Source organism: Squalius cephalus, assembly GCF_949319135.1.
Source record: "Squalius cephalus genome assembly, chromosome: 2".
Classification (NCBI taxonomy): Eukaryota; Metazoa; Chordata; class Actinopteri; order Cypriniformes; family Leuciscidae; genus Squalius; species Squalius cephalus.
Window position 1 is genome coordinate 5821752 of NC_137123.1, and position 17911 is coordinate 5839662.

General features: G+C 37.3%; 2 protein-coding genes across 4 annotated transcripts in view; both read right to left on the minus strand.

Moving 5' to 3' along the window:
* The window catches only part of LOC307154795 (protein NLRC3-like), a gene marked incomplete at its 5' end in the record, with an annotated part of 28809 nt that extends 26339 nt beyond the window's left edge, over positions 1–2470 (minus strand). Inside the window, one exon of the mRNA XM_079864885.1 lies at positions 669–2470. Coding sequence (XP_079721011.1) covers positions 669–2470 — 1802 coding nt within the window. The remainder of the gene's footprint in view (positions 1–668) is intronic.
* Positions 2471–4667: 2197 nt separating this feature from the next.
* Positions 4668–16719, minus strand: LOC307154489 (piggyBac transposable element-derived protein 4-like). 3 transcript variants are annotated; one of them, XM_079864485.1, is made up of 7 exons: positions 16627–16719; positions 12779–13642; positions 12147–12354; positions 8634–8756; positions 7717–7874; positions 6990–7082; positions 4668–6771 (listed from the first exon to the last, which is right to left on the minus strand). In XM_079864485.1, exons 5-7 carry the CDS (start codon positions 7863–7865, stop codon positions 5166–5168), a joined length of 1848 nt encoding a protein of 615 aa, XP_079720611.1. In that variant the 5' UTR covers positions 7866–7874; positions 8634–8756; positions 12147–12354; positions 12779–13642; positions 16627–16719; the 3' UTR covers positions 4668–5165. The 3 variants fall into 3 exon arrangements, with proteins under 3 accessions (XP_079720611.1, XP_079720612.1, XP_079720610.1); XM_079864486.1 differs by lacking the exon at positions 12779–13642 and having other exon boundaries at positions 16627–16717; XM_079864484.1 differs by lacking the exon at positions 16627–16719 and having other exon boundaries at positions 12779–14533.
* Between the last annotated feature and the right edge of the window lie 1192 nt (positions 16720–17911).

Consider the following 17911-nt stretch of genomic DNA (forward strand, 5'->3'; position numbering starts at 1 on the left):
AGAAATCGAGACTCATCAGACCAGGCAACATTTTTCCAGTCTTCAACTGTCCAATTTTGGTGAGCTCCTGCAAATTGTAGCCTCTTTTTCCTATTTGTAGTGGAGATGAGTGGTACCCGGTGGGGTCTTCTGCTGTTGTAGCCCATCCGCCTCAAGGTAGTGTGTGTTGTGGCTTCACAAATGCTTTGCTGCATACCTCGGTTGTAACGAGTGGTTATTTCAGTCAAAGTTGCTCTTCTATCAGCTTGAATCAGTCGGCCCATTCTCCTCTGACCTCTAGCATCAACAAGGCATTTTCGCCCACAGGACTGCCGCATACTGGATGTTTTTCCCTTTTCACACCATACTTTGTAAACCCTAGAAATGGTTGTGCATGAAAATCCCAGTAACTGAGCAGATTGTGAAATACTCAGGCCGGCCCGTCTGGCACCAACAACCATGCCATGCTCAAAATTGCTTAAATCACCTTTCTTTCTCATTCTGACATTCAGTTTGGAGTTCAGGAGATTGTCTTGACCAGGACCACACCACAAATGCATTGAAGCAACTGCCATGTTATTGGTTGATTAGATAATTGCATTAATGAGAAATTGAACAGGTGTTCCTAATAATCCTTTAGGTGAGTGTATATATATACAATATTTATGACCAACTGTGTATGTACTCACAAAGCTCTTGCACAGTTGATAACAGCTGGGATCAGTCTTCTTCTACCCTCATCTGATGAGTTGTATGTTTGAACATCCAGCTTATCCAGCACCTCCTCTGACATCTGAAGCATGTAGGCGATTGTTGAGCAGTGAGCAGGAGAGAGTTTCTTCTCTGAGAGTTTGTCTGATTTCACAAACTCCTGAATCTCACTGGACAGAGTCTGATCTTTCACTTCCAGCAGACAGAGGAACAGATTGATCGATCTTTCAGCAGAGAGTCCATGTCCATCTTTGATCTTCTCTTTAATGTACTGTGTGGTTCTCCTGATGCTCTCTGAGCTGTTCTCTGTGTGTGTCAGTAGATCCTGTAAGAGTCTCTGATTGGACTCCAGTGAGATGCCAAGCAGGAACCGCAGGAACAGATCCAGCTGTCCATTCTCACTCTCAAGAGCTTTATTGATTATTTCCCTTTGTAGATTATGCACAATATCGAAAAACTGCAATTTGTTAATATGTATCATTACATAATAGTTAAACACATAGAAAGCAGCAAGAAACTCCTGAATGCTCAGATGAATGAAGCTGTAGACTTTCCTCTGATGAATCACAGATTCCTCCTTAAAGATCTCAGTGCAAATCCCAGAATACACTGAGGCGTCAGTGATGTCTATGCCGCTCTCTCTCAGGTCCTCCTCATAGAACATAATATTGCCCTTCATCAGCTGTTTGAAAGCCACTTCAGCAAGTTTCACAATCACTTCTCTGTTGGACTGCAAGAGTTTATCTGGATCTCTCTCTTCATACTTCTGATTCCTCATGTTGATCTGAATCAACAGGAAGTGGATGTACATTTCAGTCAGAGTTTGAGGGATTTCTGCACTCAGATCTTCTTCCAGGAGCTTCTGAAGCACAGTGGATGAGATCCAGCAGAAGACAGGCATGTGGCACATGATGTGGAGGCTTCTTGCTCTTCTGATGTGCGAGATGATTCTGCTGGCTTGATGCTCGTCACTGATTCTCTTCCTGAAATATTCCTCCTTCTGAGACTCATTGAATCCCTGAATCTCTGTCAAACGGTTGATGTAATTGGAGGGGATCTGATTGGCTGCTGCTGGTCTGGAGGTGATCCAGATGAGAGCAGAGGGAAGAAGCTCTCCTTTAATGAGGTTTGACATCAACACACCCACTGATGAAGTCTCAGTCACATCAGAAACTTTCTGATCATCTGAGAACATCAGTGTGATTCTGCTTTCATCCAGACCATCAAAGATGAACACAACTTTACACTCTTCATACATCTTTGTGTCCAGATCTTGAAGTTCAGGATGAAAGTCCAGCAGAAGTTTGTGAAGACTGTACTGATGATCTCGGATCAAGTTCAGCTCTCGAAATGGAAGCACAAACACAAAATCTACATCCTGATTGGCTTTCCCCTCGGCCCAGTCCAGAATGAACTTCTGCACAGAGACAGTTTTCCCGATTCCAGCGATGCCTTTAGTAAGAACAGTCTTGATTTGGTCTTTCTTCTCACATCCTAGTACAGGTGAGGCTTTAAAGATGTCATTGCAGAAGATTGGAGTGTCTTGTGAGCGTTGTGTTCTGGCTGTTTTCTCCATCTGTAAAACCTCATGTTCTTCGTTCACTCCTATTCTCTCTCCCTCTATGATGTAGAGCTGTGTGTAGATCCTGTTCAGGAGGGTTTCATTCTCTTGGATTTTGTTTGTTTTCACCTGTAGTTTTGTTCCCTCAAAAAATCTCTCATACTTGATCTTTATGCTGGATTTGTGCTGGTCTTTGATTGTCTGTAGTTCAGCATACATTGGTTGAGGAGAATCCTTCTGCTGGTCTACAGTCTGAACATCTGTTTCCACATTGCTGAAACAAAAAGAAAAATAAGTGCGCACAGGAGAGGAGGATCCACCACTAATTACAGAGATGCATAATGTGAAATGAAATGTTCTTAAGATGTCCTTGTTGACTTGCTAAATGAATCAAACCAAAACCAGACATGAGTATACATGAACAATGAATGGAGATGAAAAGCTGCTAATCATTTTAATTTGAATGGAAGGTGTCGTGCTGTTTTTGCTGGTCTAATTATCTGCTAATGATATGTCATTTTTTGTACTCTATAATTTTGGGTGAAAATAAGTAACAAAGTTGATTAAAGGGCTTTTATAGATGTACATATTGTTAAATGCCCTTGAGACACGTTTCTCCAGCCCATAACTTACATTTTACGGTTGTATAGTTATTATAAAACGGTTAGTTCTAGTCCTTGATTCTGATTGGTCAATATATGTGTTTTACTCAAGATAAAACATGGCTATGACCGCTTCCACCAACGGTTCTGTGTGTTACTACACAACACCCTAAGCAACTCTTAGCAATGTAAACATGTGTTTGTTCTCAGTGGTATTGTTCATTGAAGCTTACTGTATTATGTAGAGTAGAGTATTGAGAGATTGCCATAAAAAAAAAATTCAGTCCTTCAAAATTTCAAAATCTTCAGTACTTTCAATATAAATGTTTTCACAGCAAAATCCCCAGAAGTTAAATTAACACTGCTCAGTGTTTATATAATCCACACTCTCAGAGTGTTATAAGTAACCCTGAAGCAGTGTTAAAGTTAATGAGATTAATTGAGTGATCATTGAGCATTATTGAAGACACCTGATGTTAACAAGCAGAATCACCGAAGGAGAAAACCAAAAAAATAAGTCACCATTATGGAGATCAGTGTCTGCTTTAGTTGGGCTCTTGACCCTTATATTTTTTAACTTTAGATTTAGTTTGGCTGCTGTAATTCAGTTATAACTGCCAGATGAAAAAAGAGAAAATATGATGGGGTGGTGTTGGTTGTGTTTTAACAATCATATTTGACCTGAATCACTGAACTCATTTAGAGCCTAATCTCCTGCAAAATCTTTCTTTTTAGTAAACTCTTTGTACACAAACAATGTTCTCAATGCTCAAGTTCATGTGTAGAGCCCCTGGTGATACTTCGTAAGTTTCATGTTGTGTCGAACCTTCTTAGTAGGCGATTAGCGATTTTTGATGCTATCATAAAAGTGCCCCATTCACTCCCATTCACAAGGCATTTAACCTAAAACGAAAATATGGTCAAACTTAAAAGTGCCGTTTCCATTCTAATTATGCTTTTAAAAGAAAGTCTGCCTCGAGTAGATTAACAAAAAGACCCTAGGTTGCATTTTGGCGAGAGTTACCCTTTAAGACTGAGTACTCTTAATAACACCACTTCATTGCCTTATCTCAACATCATTGTATCTTTTGAATCAAAGCACATTATTTTATTGTTTGGTTATTTTGCGTAGGCCTACGCTGTTTTATTTGAGTCATATTTACATTTTGTTGACATTGTGAGAAAATAATTCATTCTTTTATTTGACCAATTAATACACTGAGTGACTCTGGCTTCTTTACTCCTCTCCTAGTTACTGGACATTAACCCTCTGAGGTCTGAGCTGTTTTCTGGGCCCTGGAGGTGTTCTGACATGCTCTGACATTTGTGCTTTTTTCAGTTATTTATAAACATGTTAATGACAAAGGTGTAAATTCACTCTATATAGCACAAACAGGGCTACCATAATATGCGACCAACATGAATGTATATGTTAGAATTTTTAAGAGAATAATGTTTATGCGTGGTTATTGAAAAAAATAAAAATGAAAGTTGCTGAAATGAGGCCATAAAACACATACTAAAAATGTGTAAACAAGACTTTTGACTAATGGATGATGTTGCATATTGTTTTTTCTTCAAAATTATGTGAAAATCATCCTGCCTAATCGTTCACAGAACACAATACATTGATTTAAACTTTGCAAGTCAGTTTTTTTGTCAGAAGAGGTTTATGCGTGGGAGTGGTAATGCCCTATCAATATTAATGAGATTCAGACCAGGGGTGTGACATAGACACCCCCCTATGGCTAATGGGCCATTCAAGTGAAGCAGCCTGAACAAAGAAGTAGAGGAGATTCAAAGGTTTTGTTTTTCAATCTGTTTTATTGTAATTCCTCTATGTGGAGGAACTAAATGTTCTAAATTTGCTCTAAGCAAATCAAATGTGAGCAAAATAAAAAAATAATCAGTCTGCTATAAACAAAGCAATGATAAACGATAAACAAAAGTAAAGGCAGGTATCTCACAGTAAATGCTCATGCCCCGTTGATGCGGGCTCTAAGCAAATCAAATGTGAGCAAAATAAAAAATAATCAGTCTGCTATAAACAAAGCAATGATAAACGATAAACAAAAGTAAAGGCAGGTATCTCACAGTAAATGCTCATGCCCCGTTGATGCGGGCTCTAAGCAAATCAAATGTGAGCAAAATAAAGAATCCTGAAAAAACTATCACAGGTTATAAAAAATATATATTAAGCAGCACAACAGTTTCCAACATTGATTTAAAAAAATAGTCATCATATCAGAATGATTTCTGAAGGCTGGTGGTTAGTGGAAGTTGGTCAGCAGAGCACACACATCTGAACACAGTCACACATCTTTATGCCACTCCTGAAAACAGTTCCTGTTTAACTGAAGACATAAGTGAACATTGCATGCCTGGCATTTCCATGGTGTTAATTGTCTTTTACCACGCACTGCTGTGCAATGCACACAATTGCGGCGACCAACTGTGGCAGCATCCCTGTCATCTGATGCCAGCTCAGCTCCTGGAACCGGCACATGGTCACTATTGGTCCGTTTTAGTGCTGTTTTCTGTGACACACCACAGAGCTCTGTTATAAGCTGCTCCATAAACTCTTTATGGGACAAGTTACCATGTAGCTCTTTGTGCACAATGAAAGAGTTGGTGGAAGCAATGTCCAAGAAGTGTAGAAAGATCTTTCTGTACCACTTCATGGTTTTGTGTTGTGCAGTGTAGTACTGTATCAGCTGATCAGACAGGTCAACACCCCCCATGTGTTTGTTGTAGGCAGTCACAGGTGCAGGACATGGAAATGTCTTTGTCCTCCATGTATCTTGTGTTTTCACCCTCCTCTGTGCAGTGTCTCCTGAATAAGCAGGATGGATAGTAGAACAGACAGATACCTCTCGTGTGTCCATCCACTTTACGAATACAAGAGGTCCATCCCGAACCCACCTGATGGATCCCCTGGCAGATTTTTTAGAGAGTGAATTAGCTGCATTCCGAGGGCAGTCCTTCCTGTTGTCCCTGTAAGTCCCACATGCACCAAACTTCATTGCAAACAAGTCTTTTAGGAGCTTTGGACTTGTATAAAAATTGTCCATGTACACATGGTACCCAGAGCCTAAAACTTTACAGTCTAAAAGAGATGTTACAGCATCATATGACAGTCCATGGCCTGTGGGAAAGCTGTTCTTTCCGGTGTACACAGAAAAGTCCACAGTGTATCCATTTGATGAGTCTGCAAGTACAAACAACTTGAAACCCCATCTGGTTGGTTTGGCTTTCATGTACTGTGTCATACCTGTGTGTGCTTTGCATGCCACCATTCTTTCATCCACAGCTAAGTTTCTTTTAGGATGATAGATGGCTTTACAAGCATGACGAATAGTGTCCATGAGAGGTTTGACCCTGAAGAGACGGTCATGTTCAGCTGTGCCCCTCTTTCTGTCATTATCCATATCTGCATCTGGGTGACTCATGTGCACATTCCATGAAATGGTGCGGTATCTGTCCCGGGACATAACTGTAGCTGGAAATGGTACAGAGAAAACACTGCTTTGCCGCCAGTAGTCGCTGATGGAGCTGACCTTCACCATGGCCATGTAGAACAGCAACCCAATGTATCGGTACATCTCACTGATGCTGACATCTGTCCATTTATATTTGCAGCCCTTTGCCGTTGCTTTGGCAGCCTGAGCATTTGTGTTGTGGCACAGAGTTGACACAGCACTTTCTGAAAAAAATTGTTTGAATAGACTCATGGGCGAATGTGAGTCTACAGAACTCAGTTGCGGTCCAATTTCCCGTGCAGGACAGAATTGCACAGTCTGCGGTACCATGTCAACATCAGTCTCTGTTTTCCATGCCAGAGTGGACTGCCTGTTGCTTGCCTGCTGGTTAGATTTGGCTCTCTTCGGGACAGGTGCTTGGACATGTTCATTGTCACATCTGTAAAAAAACAAATAAAAAAAAAAAAACACGTGAGCATGCTGATAACACAATAAAAGAACTTGTATTATCATTATTATTCACTAATGGCCATGGATAAAAAAAGACAACTGTTTTTGTCATTTCACACAAGAATAGGTAGGCTACTTTTATATTATTATGATGTAAACACAATTAGGCAACATTTCATCTGTAAAATATTACGTATATGTACTTACTCAGTATGATTCTCGATCGCACTGAGAACTGAACGACACCTGCGTGCCCCTCTGCGGGGTGCTGGAGAAGGAGAGCTTGAAGCAGACACATTCCTACAAAAAATTAAATTAAAATAAAACTGTTAGCATACATTATTCAAAGTAAACTGGTGAGCAATTGATGGTTATGGACCATTGATGGGCCATATAGACCGCACGCATTTAGTGAAGCACGCAATAAACGGATCGTTCGCGAACGACACATCACTAAAACATTTACACAGTCTGTATTCAAAAACATCTGCAGCATGATAAATACTGTCATATGCCAACCAAAACCAGAACATTTATATAAAAATATAATGTATTTAGACAGTATCACATATTTTACCGGAGGCTGAAATAGTTGCACTAAACCACATATAACCTATAAGCAGATATTCGCAAACAATCTACATTATGCATAATGCAGTATTTTAGCATGAATCAGTGTCATAAGCTAATCAAAACTGAGTGAAATATATTTAATATACAAATATGTTTAAAGAGCAATATCACATTTAAAAAAAAAGTTTACACTTGAGCATATAAGTTCCACGGATGTTAGGGATATTGTAAGGCAATCGTTCCTGTAAGTTGTCAAAAGCAAGCCAAAACTAGGGAAAATATAGTCTAAAAATTCAGAAATTAAATATATATAAAGTTCTATATTATCAGAAAAGGAATTATATAACAGTAAACAACTTACTCTGAACTTGTATCCTCTGCGGGATCAATTCGCTCTTGAAAATGCTGCCGTTCTTCGTCTGAATTACAATCTTCCTCTGAGGAAAAGGTGAATTCTTCCTCGCTGTCCAGAATCATCTGAAGAGCGTCTTTGCCGGAGAAACGAGCCATCGATCCTCTCTAAACACGATGAATTATCAGTGAATCTGAGCTGATGAAACTTCGTGTTTTCAAGGCATTGATCGGGGGGCGTGTGCGAAGCAGAGATTACCTAAACTATTTACCATGTGAAAAGCGCCGGGGGCGGGGCGGCCTCAGCTTATTACAGATAATGAGGGAGAAGGAAAAAAACGGCACCTCTCCTTGCTTTCAAACGGATTACATGAGTTGAAAACATTTGTTTTTTATATTAATTACTTCACTTAAAAGAAGAGAATGTCAGCTTCATAAAGACATATCTCACGTGTCTGTGTGAAAAGTATTCGCTGAGTTACAGATCATTTTCGGACGCGTTTCAGAATGACAGAGAGGAGGCAGAACTCGCATCATGTTTATTTTTCTTTATTTGGCGAAAAGCACAACACTTTGTTTTTATTGTGAGTATACACAAAAATAATACACACTTAACAGGATCGATTGATGTAAAACACTAGCATATAAAATAAAAATTAATATTTTTATTTTATTTATTTTTTTCACTGATAGTGAAAAAAACGAGCCTATCGCGCCGGCGCGATAGCCGACCTCAGGGGGTTAATTGTGTAAATAGTCCTCTAAGGTGATTTAGAACCGTAATAGCAATCAGAGCATACTACAGTCTTCAGTACCCATATGTTGCATAATAGTTTTGTTTAATTGAGTTTTTGTATTATTATTTTAAATTATCTTACTTATCTGAGATGCACAGCAGTAAATTAGCAAATAAAGGTTCATACTAACGGAGGGTCAGATGTCATTGGTCCATCACTGAAAGTAAGGGGTTGCTTCATGGATGTGTTACTCTTCAGAGACACACCGCTGGGTTCTGGAGACTCTGATCTTTGTCTCTTCCTCCTGCTGATACTGACAAAGAAAACAGAATGTTAGAGCACTAGCTATTAGGATTGCATGGTATACCGGTACTGCAGTATTATGGCGATACTACAGCTTCAAAATACTGGCGATGCCATTGTATTTTTGAAACGGTAGTATCCTTAATATGGTAGTACCACAAGGGATGTTGTGTGTGTGGCAGGTACACTATTTAAAACGTTAATTTGAACCAGCATGCCAGCAAAAATATTACAAGAATCGTTTTAAGTCTGATGCCTTTCTGTTATGCCCTGTGTAGTAAATTATGTGTAGAATTAGCACCTTATTGAATGTTTCACGATGCTTTGGTTTATTGACTCAATCATTAAAACTTGCTGCCACCTACCGGTGGTTTTAGTTTACCATCTAAAAGTAGGCCTATTATTTCATCTTTTTGCACATTTAATATTTCTATATTCATAGTTTTATATTTAAAACATTAATCTTGTAACATTATTTATGCAATTGTAATTGCAGTGCAAATTCATAAATACCACACCTAAATGTCACTCCATGCAGCTTCTGTGCTACTGTGCAGTGTTAAGATGAATTTAGTTTACACTGATTTTACTTGATTGGTAACAATAGCCAGTTAATAATTCAGAGGAAATCTGGTCATTTATGTCATGTATTTATGAAAGTTTGGTTCATTTTGTAGATTTGTATTATAAATTAGATGATTACAGTTTGTAAACAAACTAAAGTTGGATTGAGAAAGCTAGACCAGAAAGTTTGACGTAGTTTTAACAGCTAACAACCCAAGCTTTATGGTTTACAGGTTAAGTTTGAAATAATTTAAAGTTTACCAATTTTAAAAGATAGAATTTTTGATAGGCAGACAGACTGATAAAAAATAGAGAGGAAGCATAAATGAGTGGTTGCTAAGGTGTTGTTGTTGTTGTTGTTTGTTTGCTAGGGCACTTGGGCTGGTAGCTATGGTGTTGCTAAGTGGTTGCTAAGGTACTCAGGGTGCATGCTAGGGTGTTACTATGAAGTTGCTCAGGTACTTCTGGGTGGTTGCTATGCGGTTGCTTGGGTATTATGGGTGGTTGCTAGGGTTTTGCTATGCGGTTGCCAGGGTGCTCGGAGTGGTTGCTATGGTTTTGCTATGAATTTGCAAGGGTACTTGAGTTGGTTGCTAGGGTGTTGCTATGCAGTTTATAGGGTACTAATGGTGGTTGCTAAGGTATAGCTATACGGTTGCTAGGGCACAAGGGGTGGTTGCTATGGTGCTCAGTGTGGTTGCTAGGGTGTTGCTATGCTGTTGTTAAAGGTATTTGTAGTGGTTGCCAGGGTGTTGCTGTGTGGTTGCTAGGTTACTCAGGTGGTTTCTAGGGTGTTGCTATGCTGTTGCTAGTATGTGTTATCACATTGTTAGAATGTTTCAGATAGATAGATAGATAGATAGATAAAATGAGTTTATGAGTTTCAATGGATTAGAAATAGTACATAGAATGGCATATTCATTGAGTATAAAGGTCTTCATGGAATGTATATTTGAATGACAGTTGTGAGTTTGAAAAGTCTTGGCTCATTTGAATATTCCGTCAGGACTAGACAGGTCTAGTCTAGTGGTTGTAGAGTAGGAGGAGTGTGATAGACATGTTAATCATCTTAACAACATGCTAACAATGTGCTAAATCATGCTAACAACATGTTAAATCATGCTAGCAATGCACTTAATCATGCTAGCAACATGTTAAATCATACTAGCAAATGCTAAATCATAATAATGCCAGCAGCATGTTAGCAATGTGTTAATCTTGCAAGCAACAACTTGTTAAATCATGTTAGCAACATGCTAAATCATGCCAGCAACATGCTAGCCTGGCGTGCTAAATCATGCTAGCAATATAATAGACTGCTGCCTACAAAACAATCAAACTTTAAAGTCCGCGTGAACCGGAAGTTGCAAACGACTTTTCTCCAGTGCTGTGACGTATTTCCCAGTGAAAGGGAATATTGAACAGAGGGCAGGGTTTTACTCTAGCGCTCCTCCTCTCCATCTCTGCTCATAACAGACTAACGGTTTGAGGGGAGTGGTTAAGCGTTTCACAACCCAAGTCCTCAAACCTACGTCATCAGGGAAGGTCCTCCAAAGCAGAGGGGAGGGGCATTTTCAGATTTTGATTAAAGATTACGAAGCCAAAAATTTTTTTTGTGTGGATTGACTTGCATGGATGAATTGTTCACCACAAAACGATCAATTTAGGCAAACAAAGTAAATATGGTCAATTTTGATTTCATGTGGACTTTAAAATTACTTTAAATTTCTAACTGAAAACCTTAAAACTATTTAAAAACCTTTAAAAACTTTCTGGTCTGGCTTTCTCAAGCCAACTTCTAAGTTTGTCTTCACACTTTTTTTTATTAATTTAGTTTAGCAGATGCTTTTCATTAGTCATTCACTTTTCACATATTGAAAACGACTAACATTGCGATATTTTATTTTTCTGCAATATATATTGCGATGCGATATGAAAACAACTTAATGTGATGATTTGAATAGCTCTATTTGTAAAGAATGAATCATTCTAGGATGATTGGGGTAATTTTGTAGGGTAGTGCATCTGCATAGAAAATAATAACAACTTACAAGCATAGATGAATACAATAGAACAAAGACACAGATGAAATAAGCAGTGCTTTATGTTTTTCAGGTAAATTAACTGTATTCAGGTACAGACATTGAACAATCAAATGTAAAATAACACAGCTTAGTATGCACTGTATAAATTAATAAAATTCATAGAATTAATACAGTTTACCTTTGTTAAAGCTACAAAAGTGATTTTCTCTTTCTCTTTTGTTGTTTGATTAACTTTGGTGACACAAACAGTTGCGGGTATATTGGGCTGCTGTCACTTTAGAACGAATGCATGTATTCAATAACGGTAATGATGAGCATCCATTTTCTTTCTCTGTTTACAACTCATAACCGACTGCGTTTACGAGGATACTCGTCAGGACGGGCATTTTGACTTAATTTTCTGTGGACATGTCCGTTTAAGCACAAATAGATAAGAAAGGGAAGGGAGTTCGGTGTTCACGAACATCACGTGCTGTCTGCTTGGCTCTCTGTGTGCATGTGTGTGTGTGTGTGTGTGTGCGCGCACAAAACAGCGCGTGAGTTACAGTCTTTGATTTCTTGTATTTGATGTTTAAACTAACATGGCTTAAAAACACATTCAAATGATAAACTGTCACTCTATGATGGTTAAACTTTGCTGTAATCTGTGAATCACAAGCGTTCTGGAAAGTGATTTTGTGCTTCTCTGTGAAGGTTCAGTATCACCACTCACCCACTTTAAGCTTCTGGAATGCACTGTAAAACACTTGTAATAAAAGCATCTGCCAGTCCAAAAATGGCCAGTGTCTTACCTGGGGTCAGAGGTCACTGTTGCATCACTGAATGTAGGAGGATCTCTAGTCTTGGAATGATCACTCTTCACAGACTCACAGCTTGATCCAGGAGATGGAGAACTCGTTTCAGAGGCAGTGTTCTCATCTTCTCTCTCATTATGGAAACTCATTTTAGTTTTATCCTACTCTCATTTGCCAAAAGAGTGTGGAGAGACTGATTTCAGACCTTTTATGTGGAAACACAGAGTTAAATTCTGTAGCACAATTATTCAATACAACGTTAGTGCAGTCTTAATCTACATGACATTGCAATCTAACTATTTATCCCCATATTATAATAACATGCAAAAGCAGCTCAGTGTAATATAAGAAATTGAGTGATTTTTCTCATAATAATAGCTCTAATTGGAACCACATCCTCCTGATAAACACATTTATGCTGAAATGCTTCTTTGTGTTCGGGATCAGGAATCTTTATTCCCACATTTTTGTTTTTTAAATCTGTCAAAATATAGCCTACTTTGAAATCTCATTTTCTTGAGCTGAATCATCACACAGACTATCACCAATCTCTACAGGAACATTTGTTATTCTTCTTAATATCTCTATAATTTTTTACTAACTTTATTAAATTGTAAATTGTTTCCTACCAATTATAGTGCCGTATTTTTTTTCTTTTCAGTGTTTTATTTTTTACAGAACATGTCTTTTATTAAACAGAGCTGGATACACTTCTCTCCTCTTCTTCACCAAGCAAGTTGTTACGATTTCCTGATTGGTCTAGGGGAGGAATGAAACAGTAAAAATGGATGGTGGTGAAATGAATGTGCAACAGCATGAAGCCACCCCGTCTCCAGACCCAGAGTTGTTTCACAATAACCACATAGTGATCTCATTCAAGAAAGTAGTTTTATTTACAAATTAGGCAAAAGAAAAAGAGAGGTATCAAATTCAGAAGGGGGTATAGCCAAAACAACAAACATAAATCAATCTTACTCCTCATTAATCAGACTACCTAAACTAAAAGAAAAGAAAACAAAAGTACAACAAAATAAACTAACTCCCTTGCTAGCATAAACAGGAGAAAAAAGTATGATTCAAAATAAATGGCACCCACCTCCCTACTAACCTCACAAAATAAAGAAATAAATGATTAAGTAACAAACTTCAAATAAACCAAGAGAAAATTATCCATTAAGTCAAATAATGATTAAACCATTAAAGGTAACACTCACTTCTGCCTTTAAAGTCTCAATCAGGGATTGAAATAGAAAGAGACTAAAAAGAGAAAACTACTTCACTAAGTAGTACACACAATATAAGGTAGAGATACACTGTTCACTACTGGCTTCAACAAAGTCTCAGGTCTGGGGTTGAAGAAGGGACCTCATTGCTGCTGCTGCACACAGTCAAGCCACCACCAACTCAGCTCTGATGGTGTTTGCAGTTTAAATACTCCCAGCATCCAATCACAGCAGGCCATTGATTATCTGTACCAGGTGGAACCATTTTTCCTATGAAGAGAGACCGGGATAGAGAAAGAGAAAACAGCACAGCTGAACACACACAAACAGAACCTTACGGCTCTGGACGTAACACAAGTAAACAACAAAAATTTAATTTACAATTCATGTTGTTAGAATTACTAAATATTTGGTTTATGCATAAAAATGCAGAGTCACATAAACATTAAAGCTATATCCTGTGATTTTACCATTCCTTATACTGTTGTGAAAGGCACTGTCTGTTCATAATAATGTCACGTTTAAAGGCCAAAGATGATGAAGATGAAGGCAGGTTAAGAGTTTCAAAATAGTAACAAGGTTTATTAACAGAAATGAACAACTCGAGAGTGCAGAGTAAACACCAACAATCCCGGACAAAGAATGAGTGAAGGTGAGGAACTTAAATACACATGGTGATGAACTAAATGACGAACAGCTCTGATGAACAAATGCATATCCATGGAAACTGATTATGGCAGGAAAAGGAAAAAAAGAACAAGAACACTGGTGATTAAACAGACTGATAGAAAACTAAACCAAAACTGAGCATAACTGTGACTAATAACTAATTATTTTGGCCATAATAAACAATTAATTGTACTTAAACAGAAACAAAGACTTTTCTCATGGATTTCACATGAGAAAACGATCATCTGCAGAGAAAAACTGCCATTTTGAAGACATCAGAGGACTGGAACTTCATTACATTTTATGTTGTTGTTGTATTTATGTATCCAGCTCGCAGTCCTTTTTAACAAAATAATATTATCCAAAGAGCGTTCACGCAACAATGTCAGATCTCGCATGAACACAAAACGCATGCATCGTGGTGCTCTCGTGAACATGCATTGCAGATCAATATTTTCGTTAATAAAGTAGTAATGGGAAACCGAGGCTTTCTGAAGCATTTGAGTCTTTCATCTAATTGTGCCGAAAAAAGGTTCATTAATCAAAGCTTTTAACACAATGCGCAATTAGTGGCATCTGGTGGTCAGACTTGTTTTCTCCACCATATCTAACAAATCACAGCGGAGCAGAAAAGGCACGTGACCAAACAAATCTTCGGAAGTCCATGACATACAAGTGTGGGATCAATACAGTTCTATCTAATCTCATCTAAATTAATTTTCCAATGAGACCATAATAATGCCCTTTTCACAAGATGTAAAATAAGTCTTTGATGTCCTCAGAGTGTGTATGTGAAGTTTTAGCTCAAAATACCCCACAGATATTTTTATATAACATGTTAAAATTGTCACTTTTTGTCTGTTCCTTTAAATGCAAATGAGCTGCTGCTCCCAGCACAGGGGGCGGAGCTTCAACAGCGTGTGTCATTTTACCTCACACAGACATGCACTGAAAATTTCAAAAACTTTTAGCCTTTTATGTTTAAACCGGTTCAAACAAAGCACAACACTGGAGTTAAACCACTGGAGTCACATGGATTAGACTACTTTAATGATGTATTTACTACCACTCTGGACCTTGAATGCAAGTTGCATTGGATCTCTATGGGAGGGACAGAAAGCGCTCAGATTTCATCAAAAAGATCTTCATTTGTGTTACGAAGAAGAGTGTGGAATGACATGAGGGTGAGTAATTAATGACAGAATTTTCATTTTTGGGTGAACTAACCCTTTAAACACAATAAAGCACAGTTTGGTTATTTCATTTCAAACATTGTGAATTGTTGTTCAGATATTTTTGTGAACTTTTGGCGTTTTGTGATACTTTAGTATTTTGTGAAGTTTAATACTGGTGTAATAATCTGGATGCAGAATTGAGCACTGTTGTGCTGTGTCGAACTTGAACACTTAAACAACAGTATAATATATAAAACAAACTATAGTTATTATTATAGGGGAGAGCAGGGCACAACCTAACACTTTTTGACTTTCAGTTTGTGTAAATCTACTTAGGGTTCAGAGTATTTATTTTTTCCCACATTAATACAGTGTATACTTTTTTCTTGATATACCCCGAAAGAATGGAAGTGAACTGTGACAACATGCCCCATAGGTGGAGTACATTGTAACATGACCATATGACAGATTAAAATGTTATCTAATCTAATAAAAAAAATATATAAACAAGACAAACTAAAATATTTTCTCAATAAAATATAATTATTAACTTTTTCATATAAAATAATTGCATTTTTTAATAATTAAAAATAAAATCATTTTTGAGTTTGACAACAAACACACCGGAAAACACAGCTATACAACATAGTTCAAAACATAATAATGAATAATTTCTGAACATTGACTCTCAGTCTGTATTCACCTTTTTCTCATGTTTTCACAATAGAATTCATAACAGTATAGAATAGAATATCATATTTCTAATAGGGGCTCATTGTATCGCAGTGTGACAACATACCCCGCCTGCACAACTTGGATTTAAACCAGTGTCTTCTGCTGGTTAGATCAGCATTAAAGAGCCATCCAGTAGGGGTAAAATATTTGCGTGGCAGGAGGAGGGAAATAATAAAATAATATCAGAATTGTCTAATTTAAAATAAACACCAAAAATAGGCTAAAGATGAAAAATTAACATAAGTAAGAAATTTACTTTTGCTATGGTTAAATAAATGTTCAGTGATATCTTCCAAAAATTTCTGAATTTTGGCGCTTTTTTTTTTTTTTTTTCTCTATGGTGTTGATATGGCAACTAGTAAATACACTAAGTTTCGTCGTCATGCTAGCATGTGTAGAAGTAGGCTATTTAAAACAAGTGTGTTACAACTAGCCCTGCATTAGTGTGTGCCCTGCTCTCCCCTAACTATTATTATATAAAACTAAAACAAAGATCACGGGATATCAAAAGTAATTAATAGTTACGTTAATAGTCAATGTTTTCGTCATTTTGGTTTGTTTTTTCCTGTCTAAATATATAATGATTGGTGTTTAAAAATCCAGTGTAAAGAAAAGCATAAATATATAGTAGCTCATTTTAATATTGCTTACAGGAAGAATGAGTTCTGAACTTACCGCAAAATATGCAACAGTTTAAACACCCAGAGTAACAGGTAAAGCCTCGGAATGGCGTCCCTTCTTTTCCGTCTCGTTTCCTTTCGTTTCTAGGCTACCTGGTAAAGGTGTGTCTTGTTTTGTTGTAACTCGATCCACTGATATGAAGAAAAAACTCACTCCATAGTGGCGCAAATAGTATACCTCTGTGTGTGTGTGTGTGTGGTGTGTGTGTGTCTGTGGTTTAAATCCTCGGAAATGTGTTTGTGTGTGGTTTAAATCCTCGGAAATGTGTGTGTGTGGGTGTGTGTGTGTGTTTTAAATCCTCGGAAATGTGTTTGTGTGTGGTTTAAATCCTCGGAAATGTGTGGGTGTGTTTGTGTGTGTTTTAAATCCTCGGACTATCTGTATTTCATCCTTTCCTTTCGTTCCTAGTCGGCTGTTTTAAACTCCACTGTATAAACTCCCTCTAGTGGCGGAGAGCGTCATCACAGTCTCAGGTAGTGGTCGACCGATATGGGATTTTTAATGGCCGATGCCGATGCCGATATTGAGAAAGCAATCTGGCCGATTGGCCGATATGAGGCCGATACAATACATGTGAATACAGTAAATGAGAGACATGAATATTGGTGAAACTAAATGAACATTTATTGTACATACTATTTATGCAAAATTCTTTTTGCAATAAAAAATATTTACTAAGAAATTAAAATGTAAACAAAAAGGTAAGGTAACACTTCAATAAATAAAGTTTTAGTGCAACTAAAACTATTTATTTGTAACCTGCAGTAAGCAGCAGTCATTTTTTCAGTCACATAAATAATTACTGCTGCTTACTGCAGGTTACAACAAATAACATTTATCATTAATGAACCAATCTAAAGAATATTCATAATGACAAAATAGTATGTGAGATTACATACATTTTATGTACAACATAGTTAAATATAAATCTCACATAGTTTATTTACACTATTTACTTTAAAATAGTTTAAATAGTTCAACCTTTTTTTAAGGTTGTTTTACTTCAAGTATATTTAAATAATAATGATTTATGTGTTTAGTTTTGCTTGTGTGTTTCTTTAAAAAGTTGCAAGCCGTCACATGTATTTGCATGACATACATGAACATATGAAAATGTATACTACACACGATATTACGCCAATCATGGATAAATAAATACAGTAGATAGTGAATAACATTTTCAAGGATTTATTTTTAAATGTAATATTATTACATCGTGTTCTCTTCTCATCCACCTCACGCGACCAACTGATCTGTAATGAACGCGACCCAGCTTTTC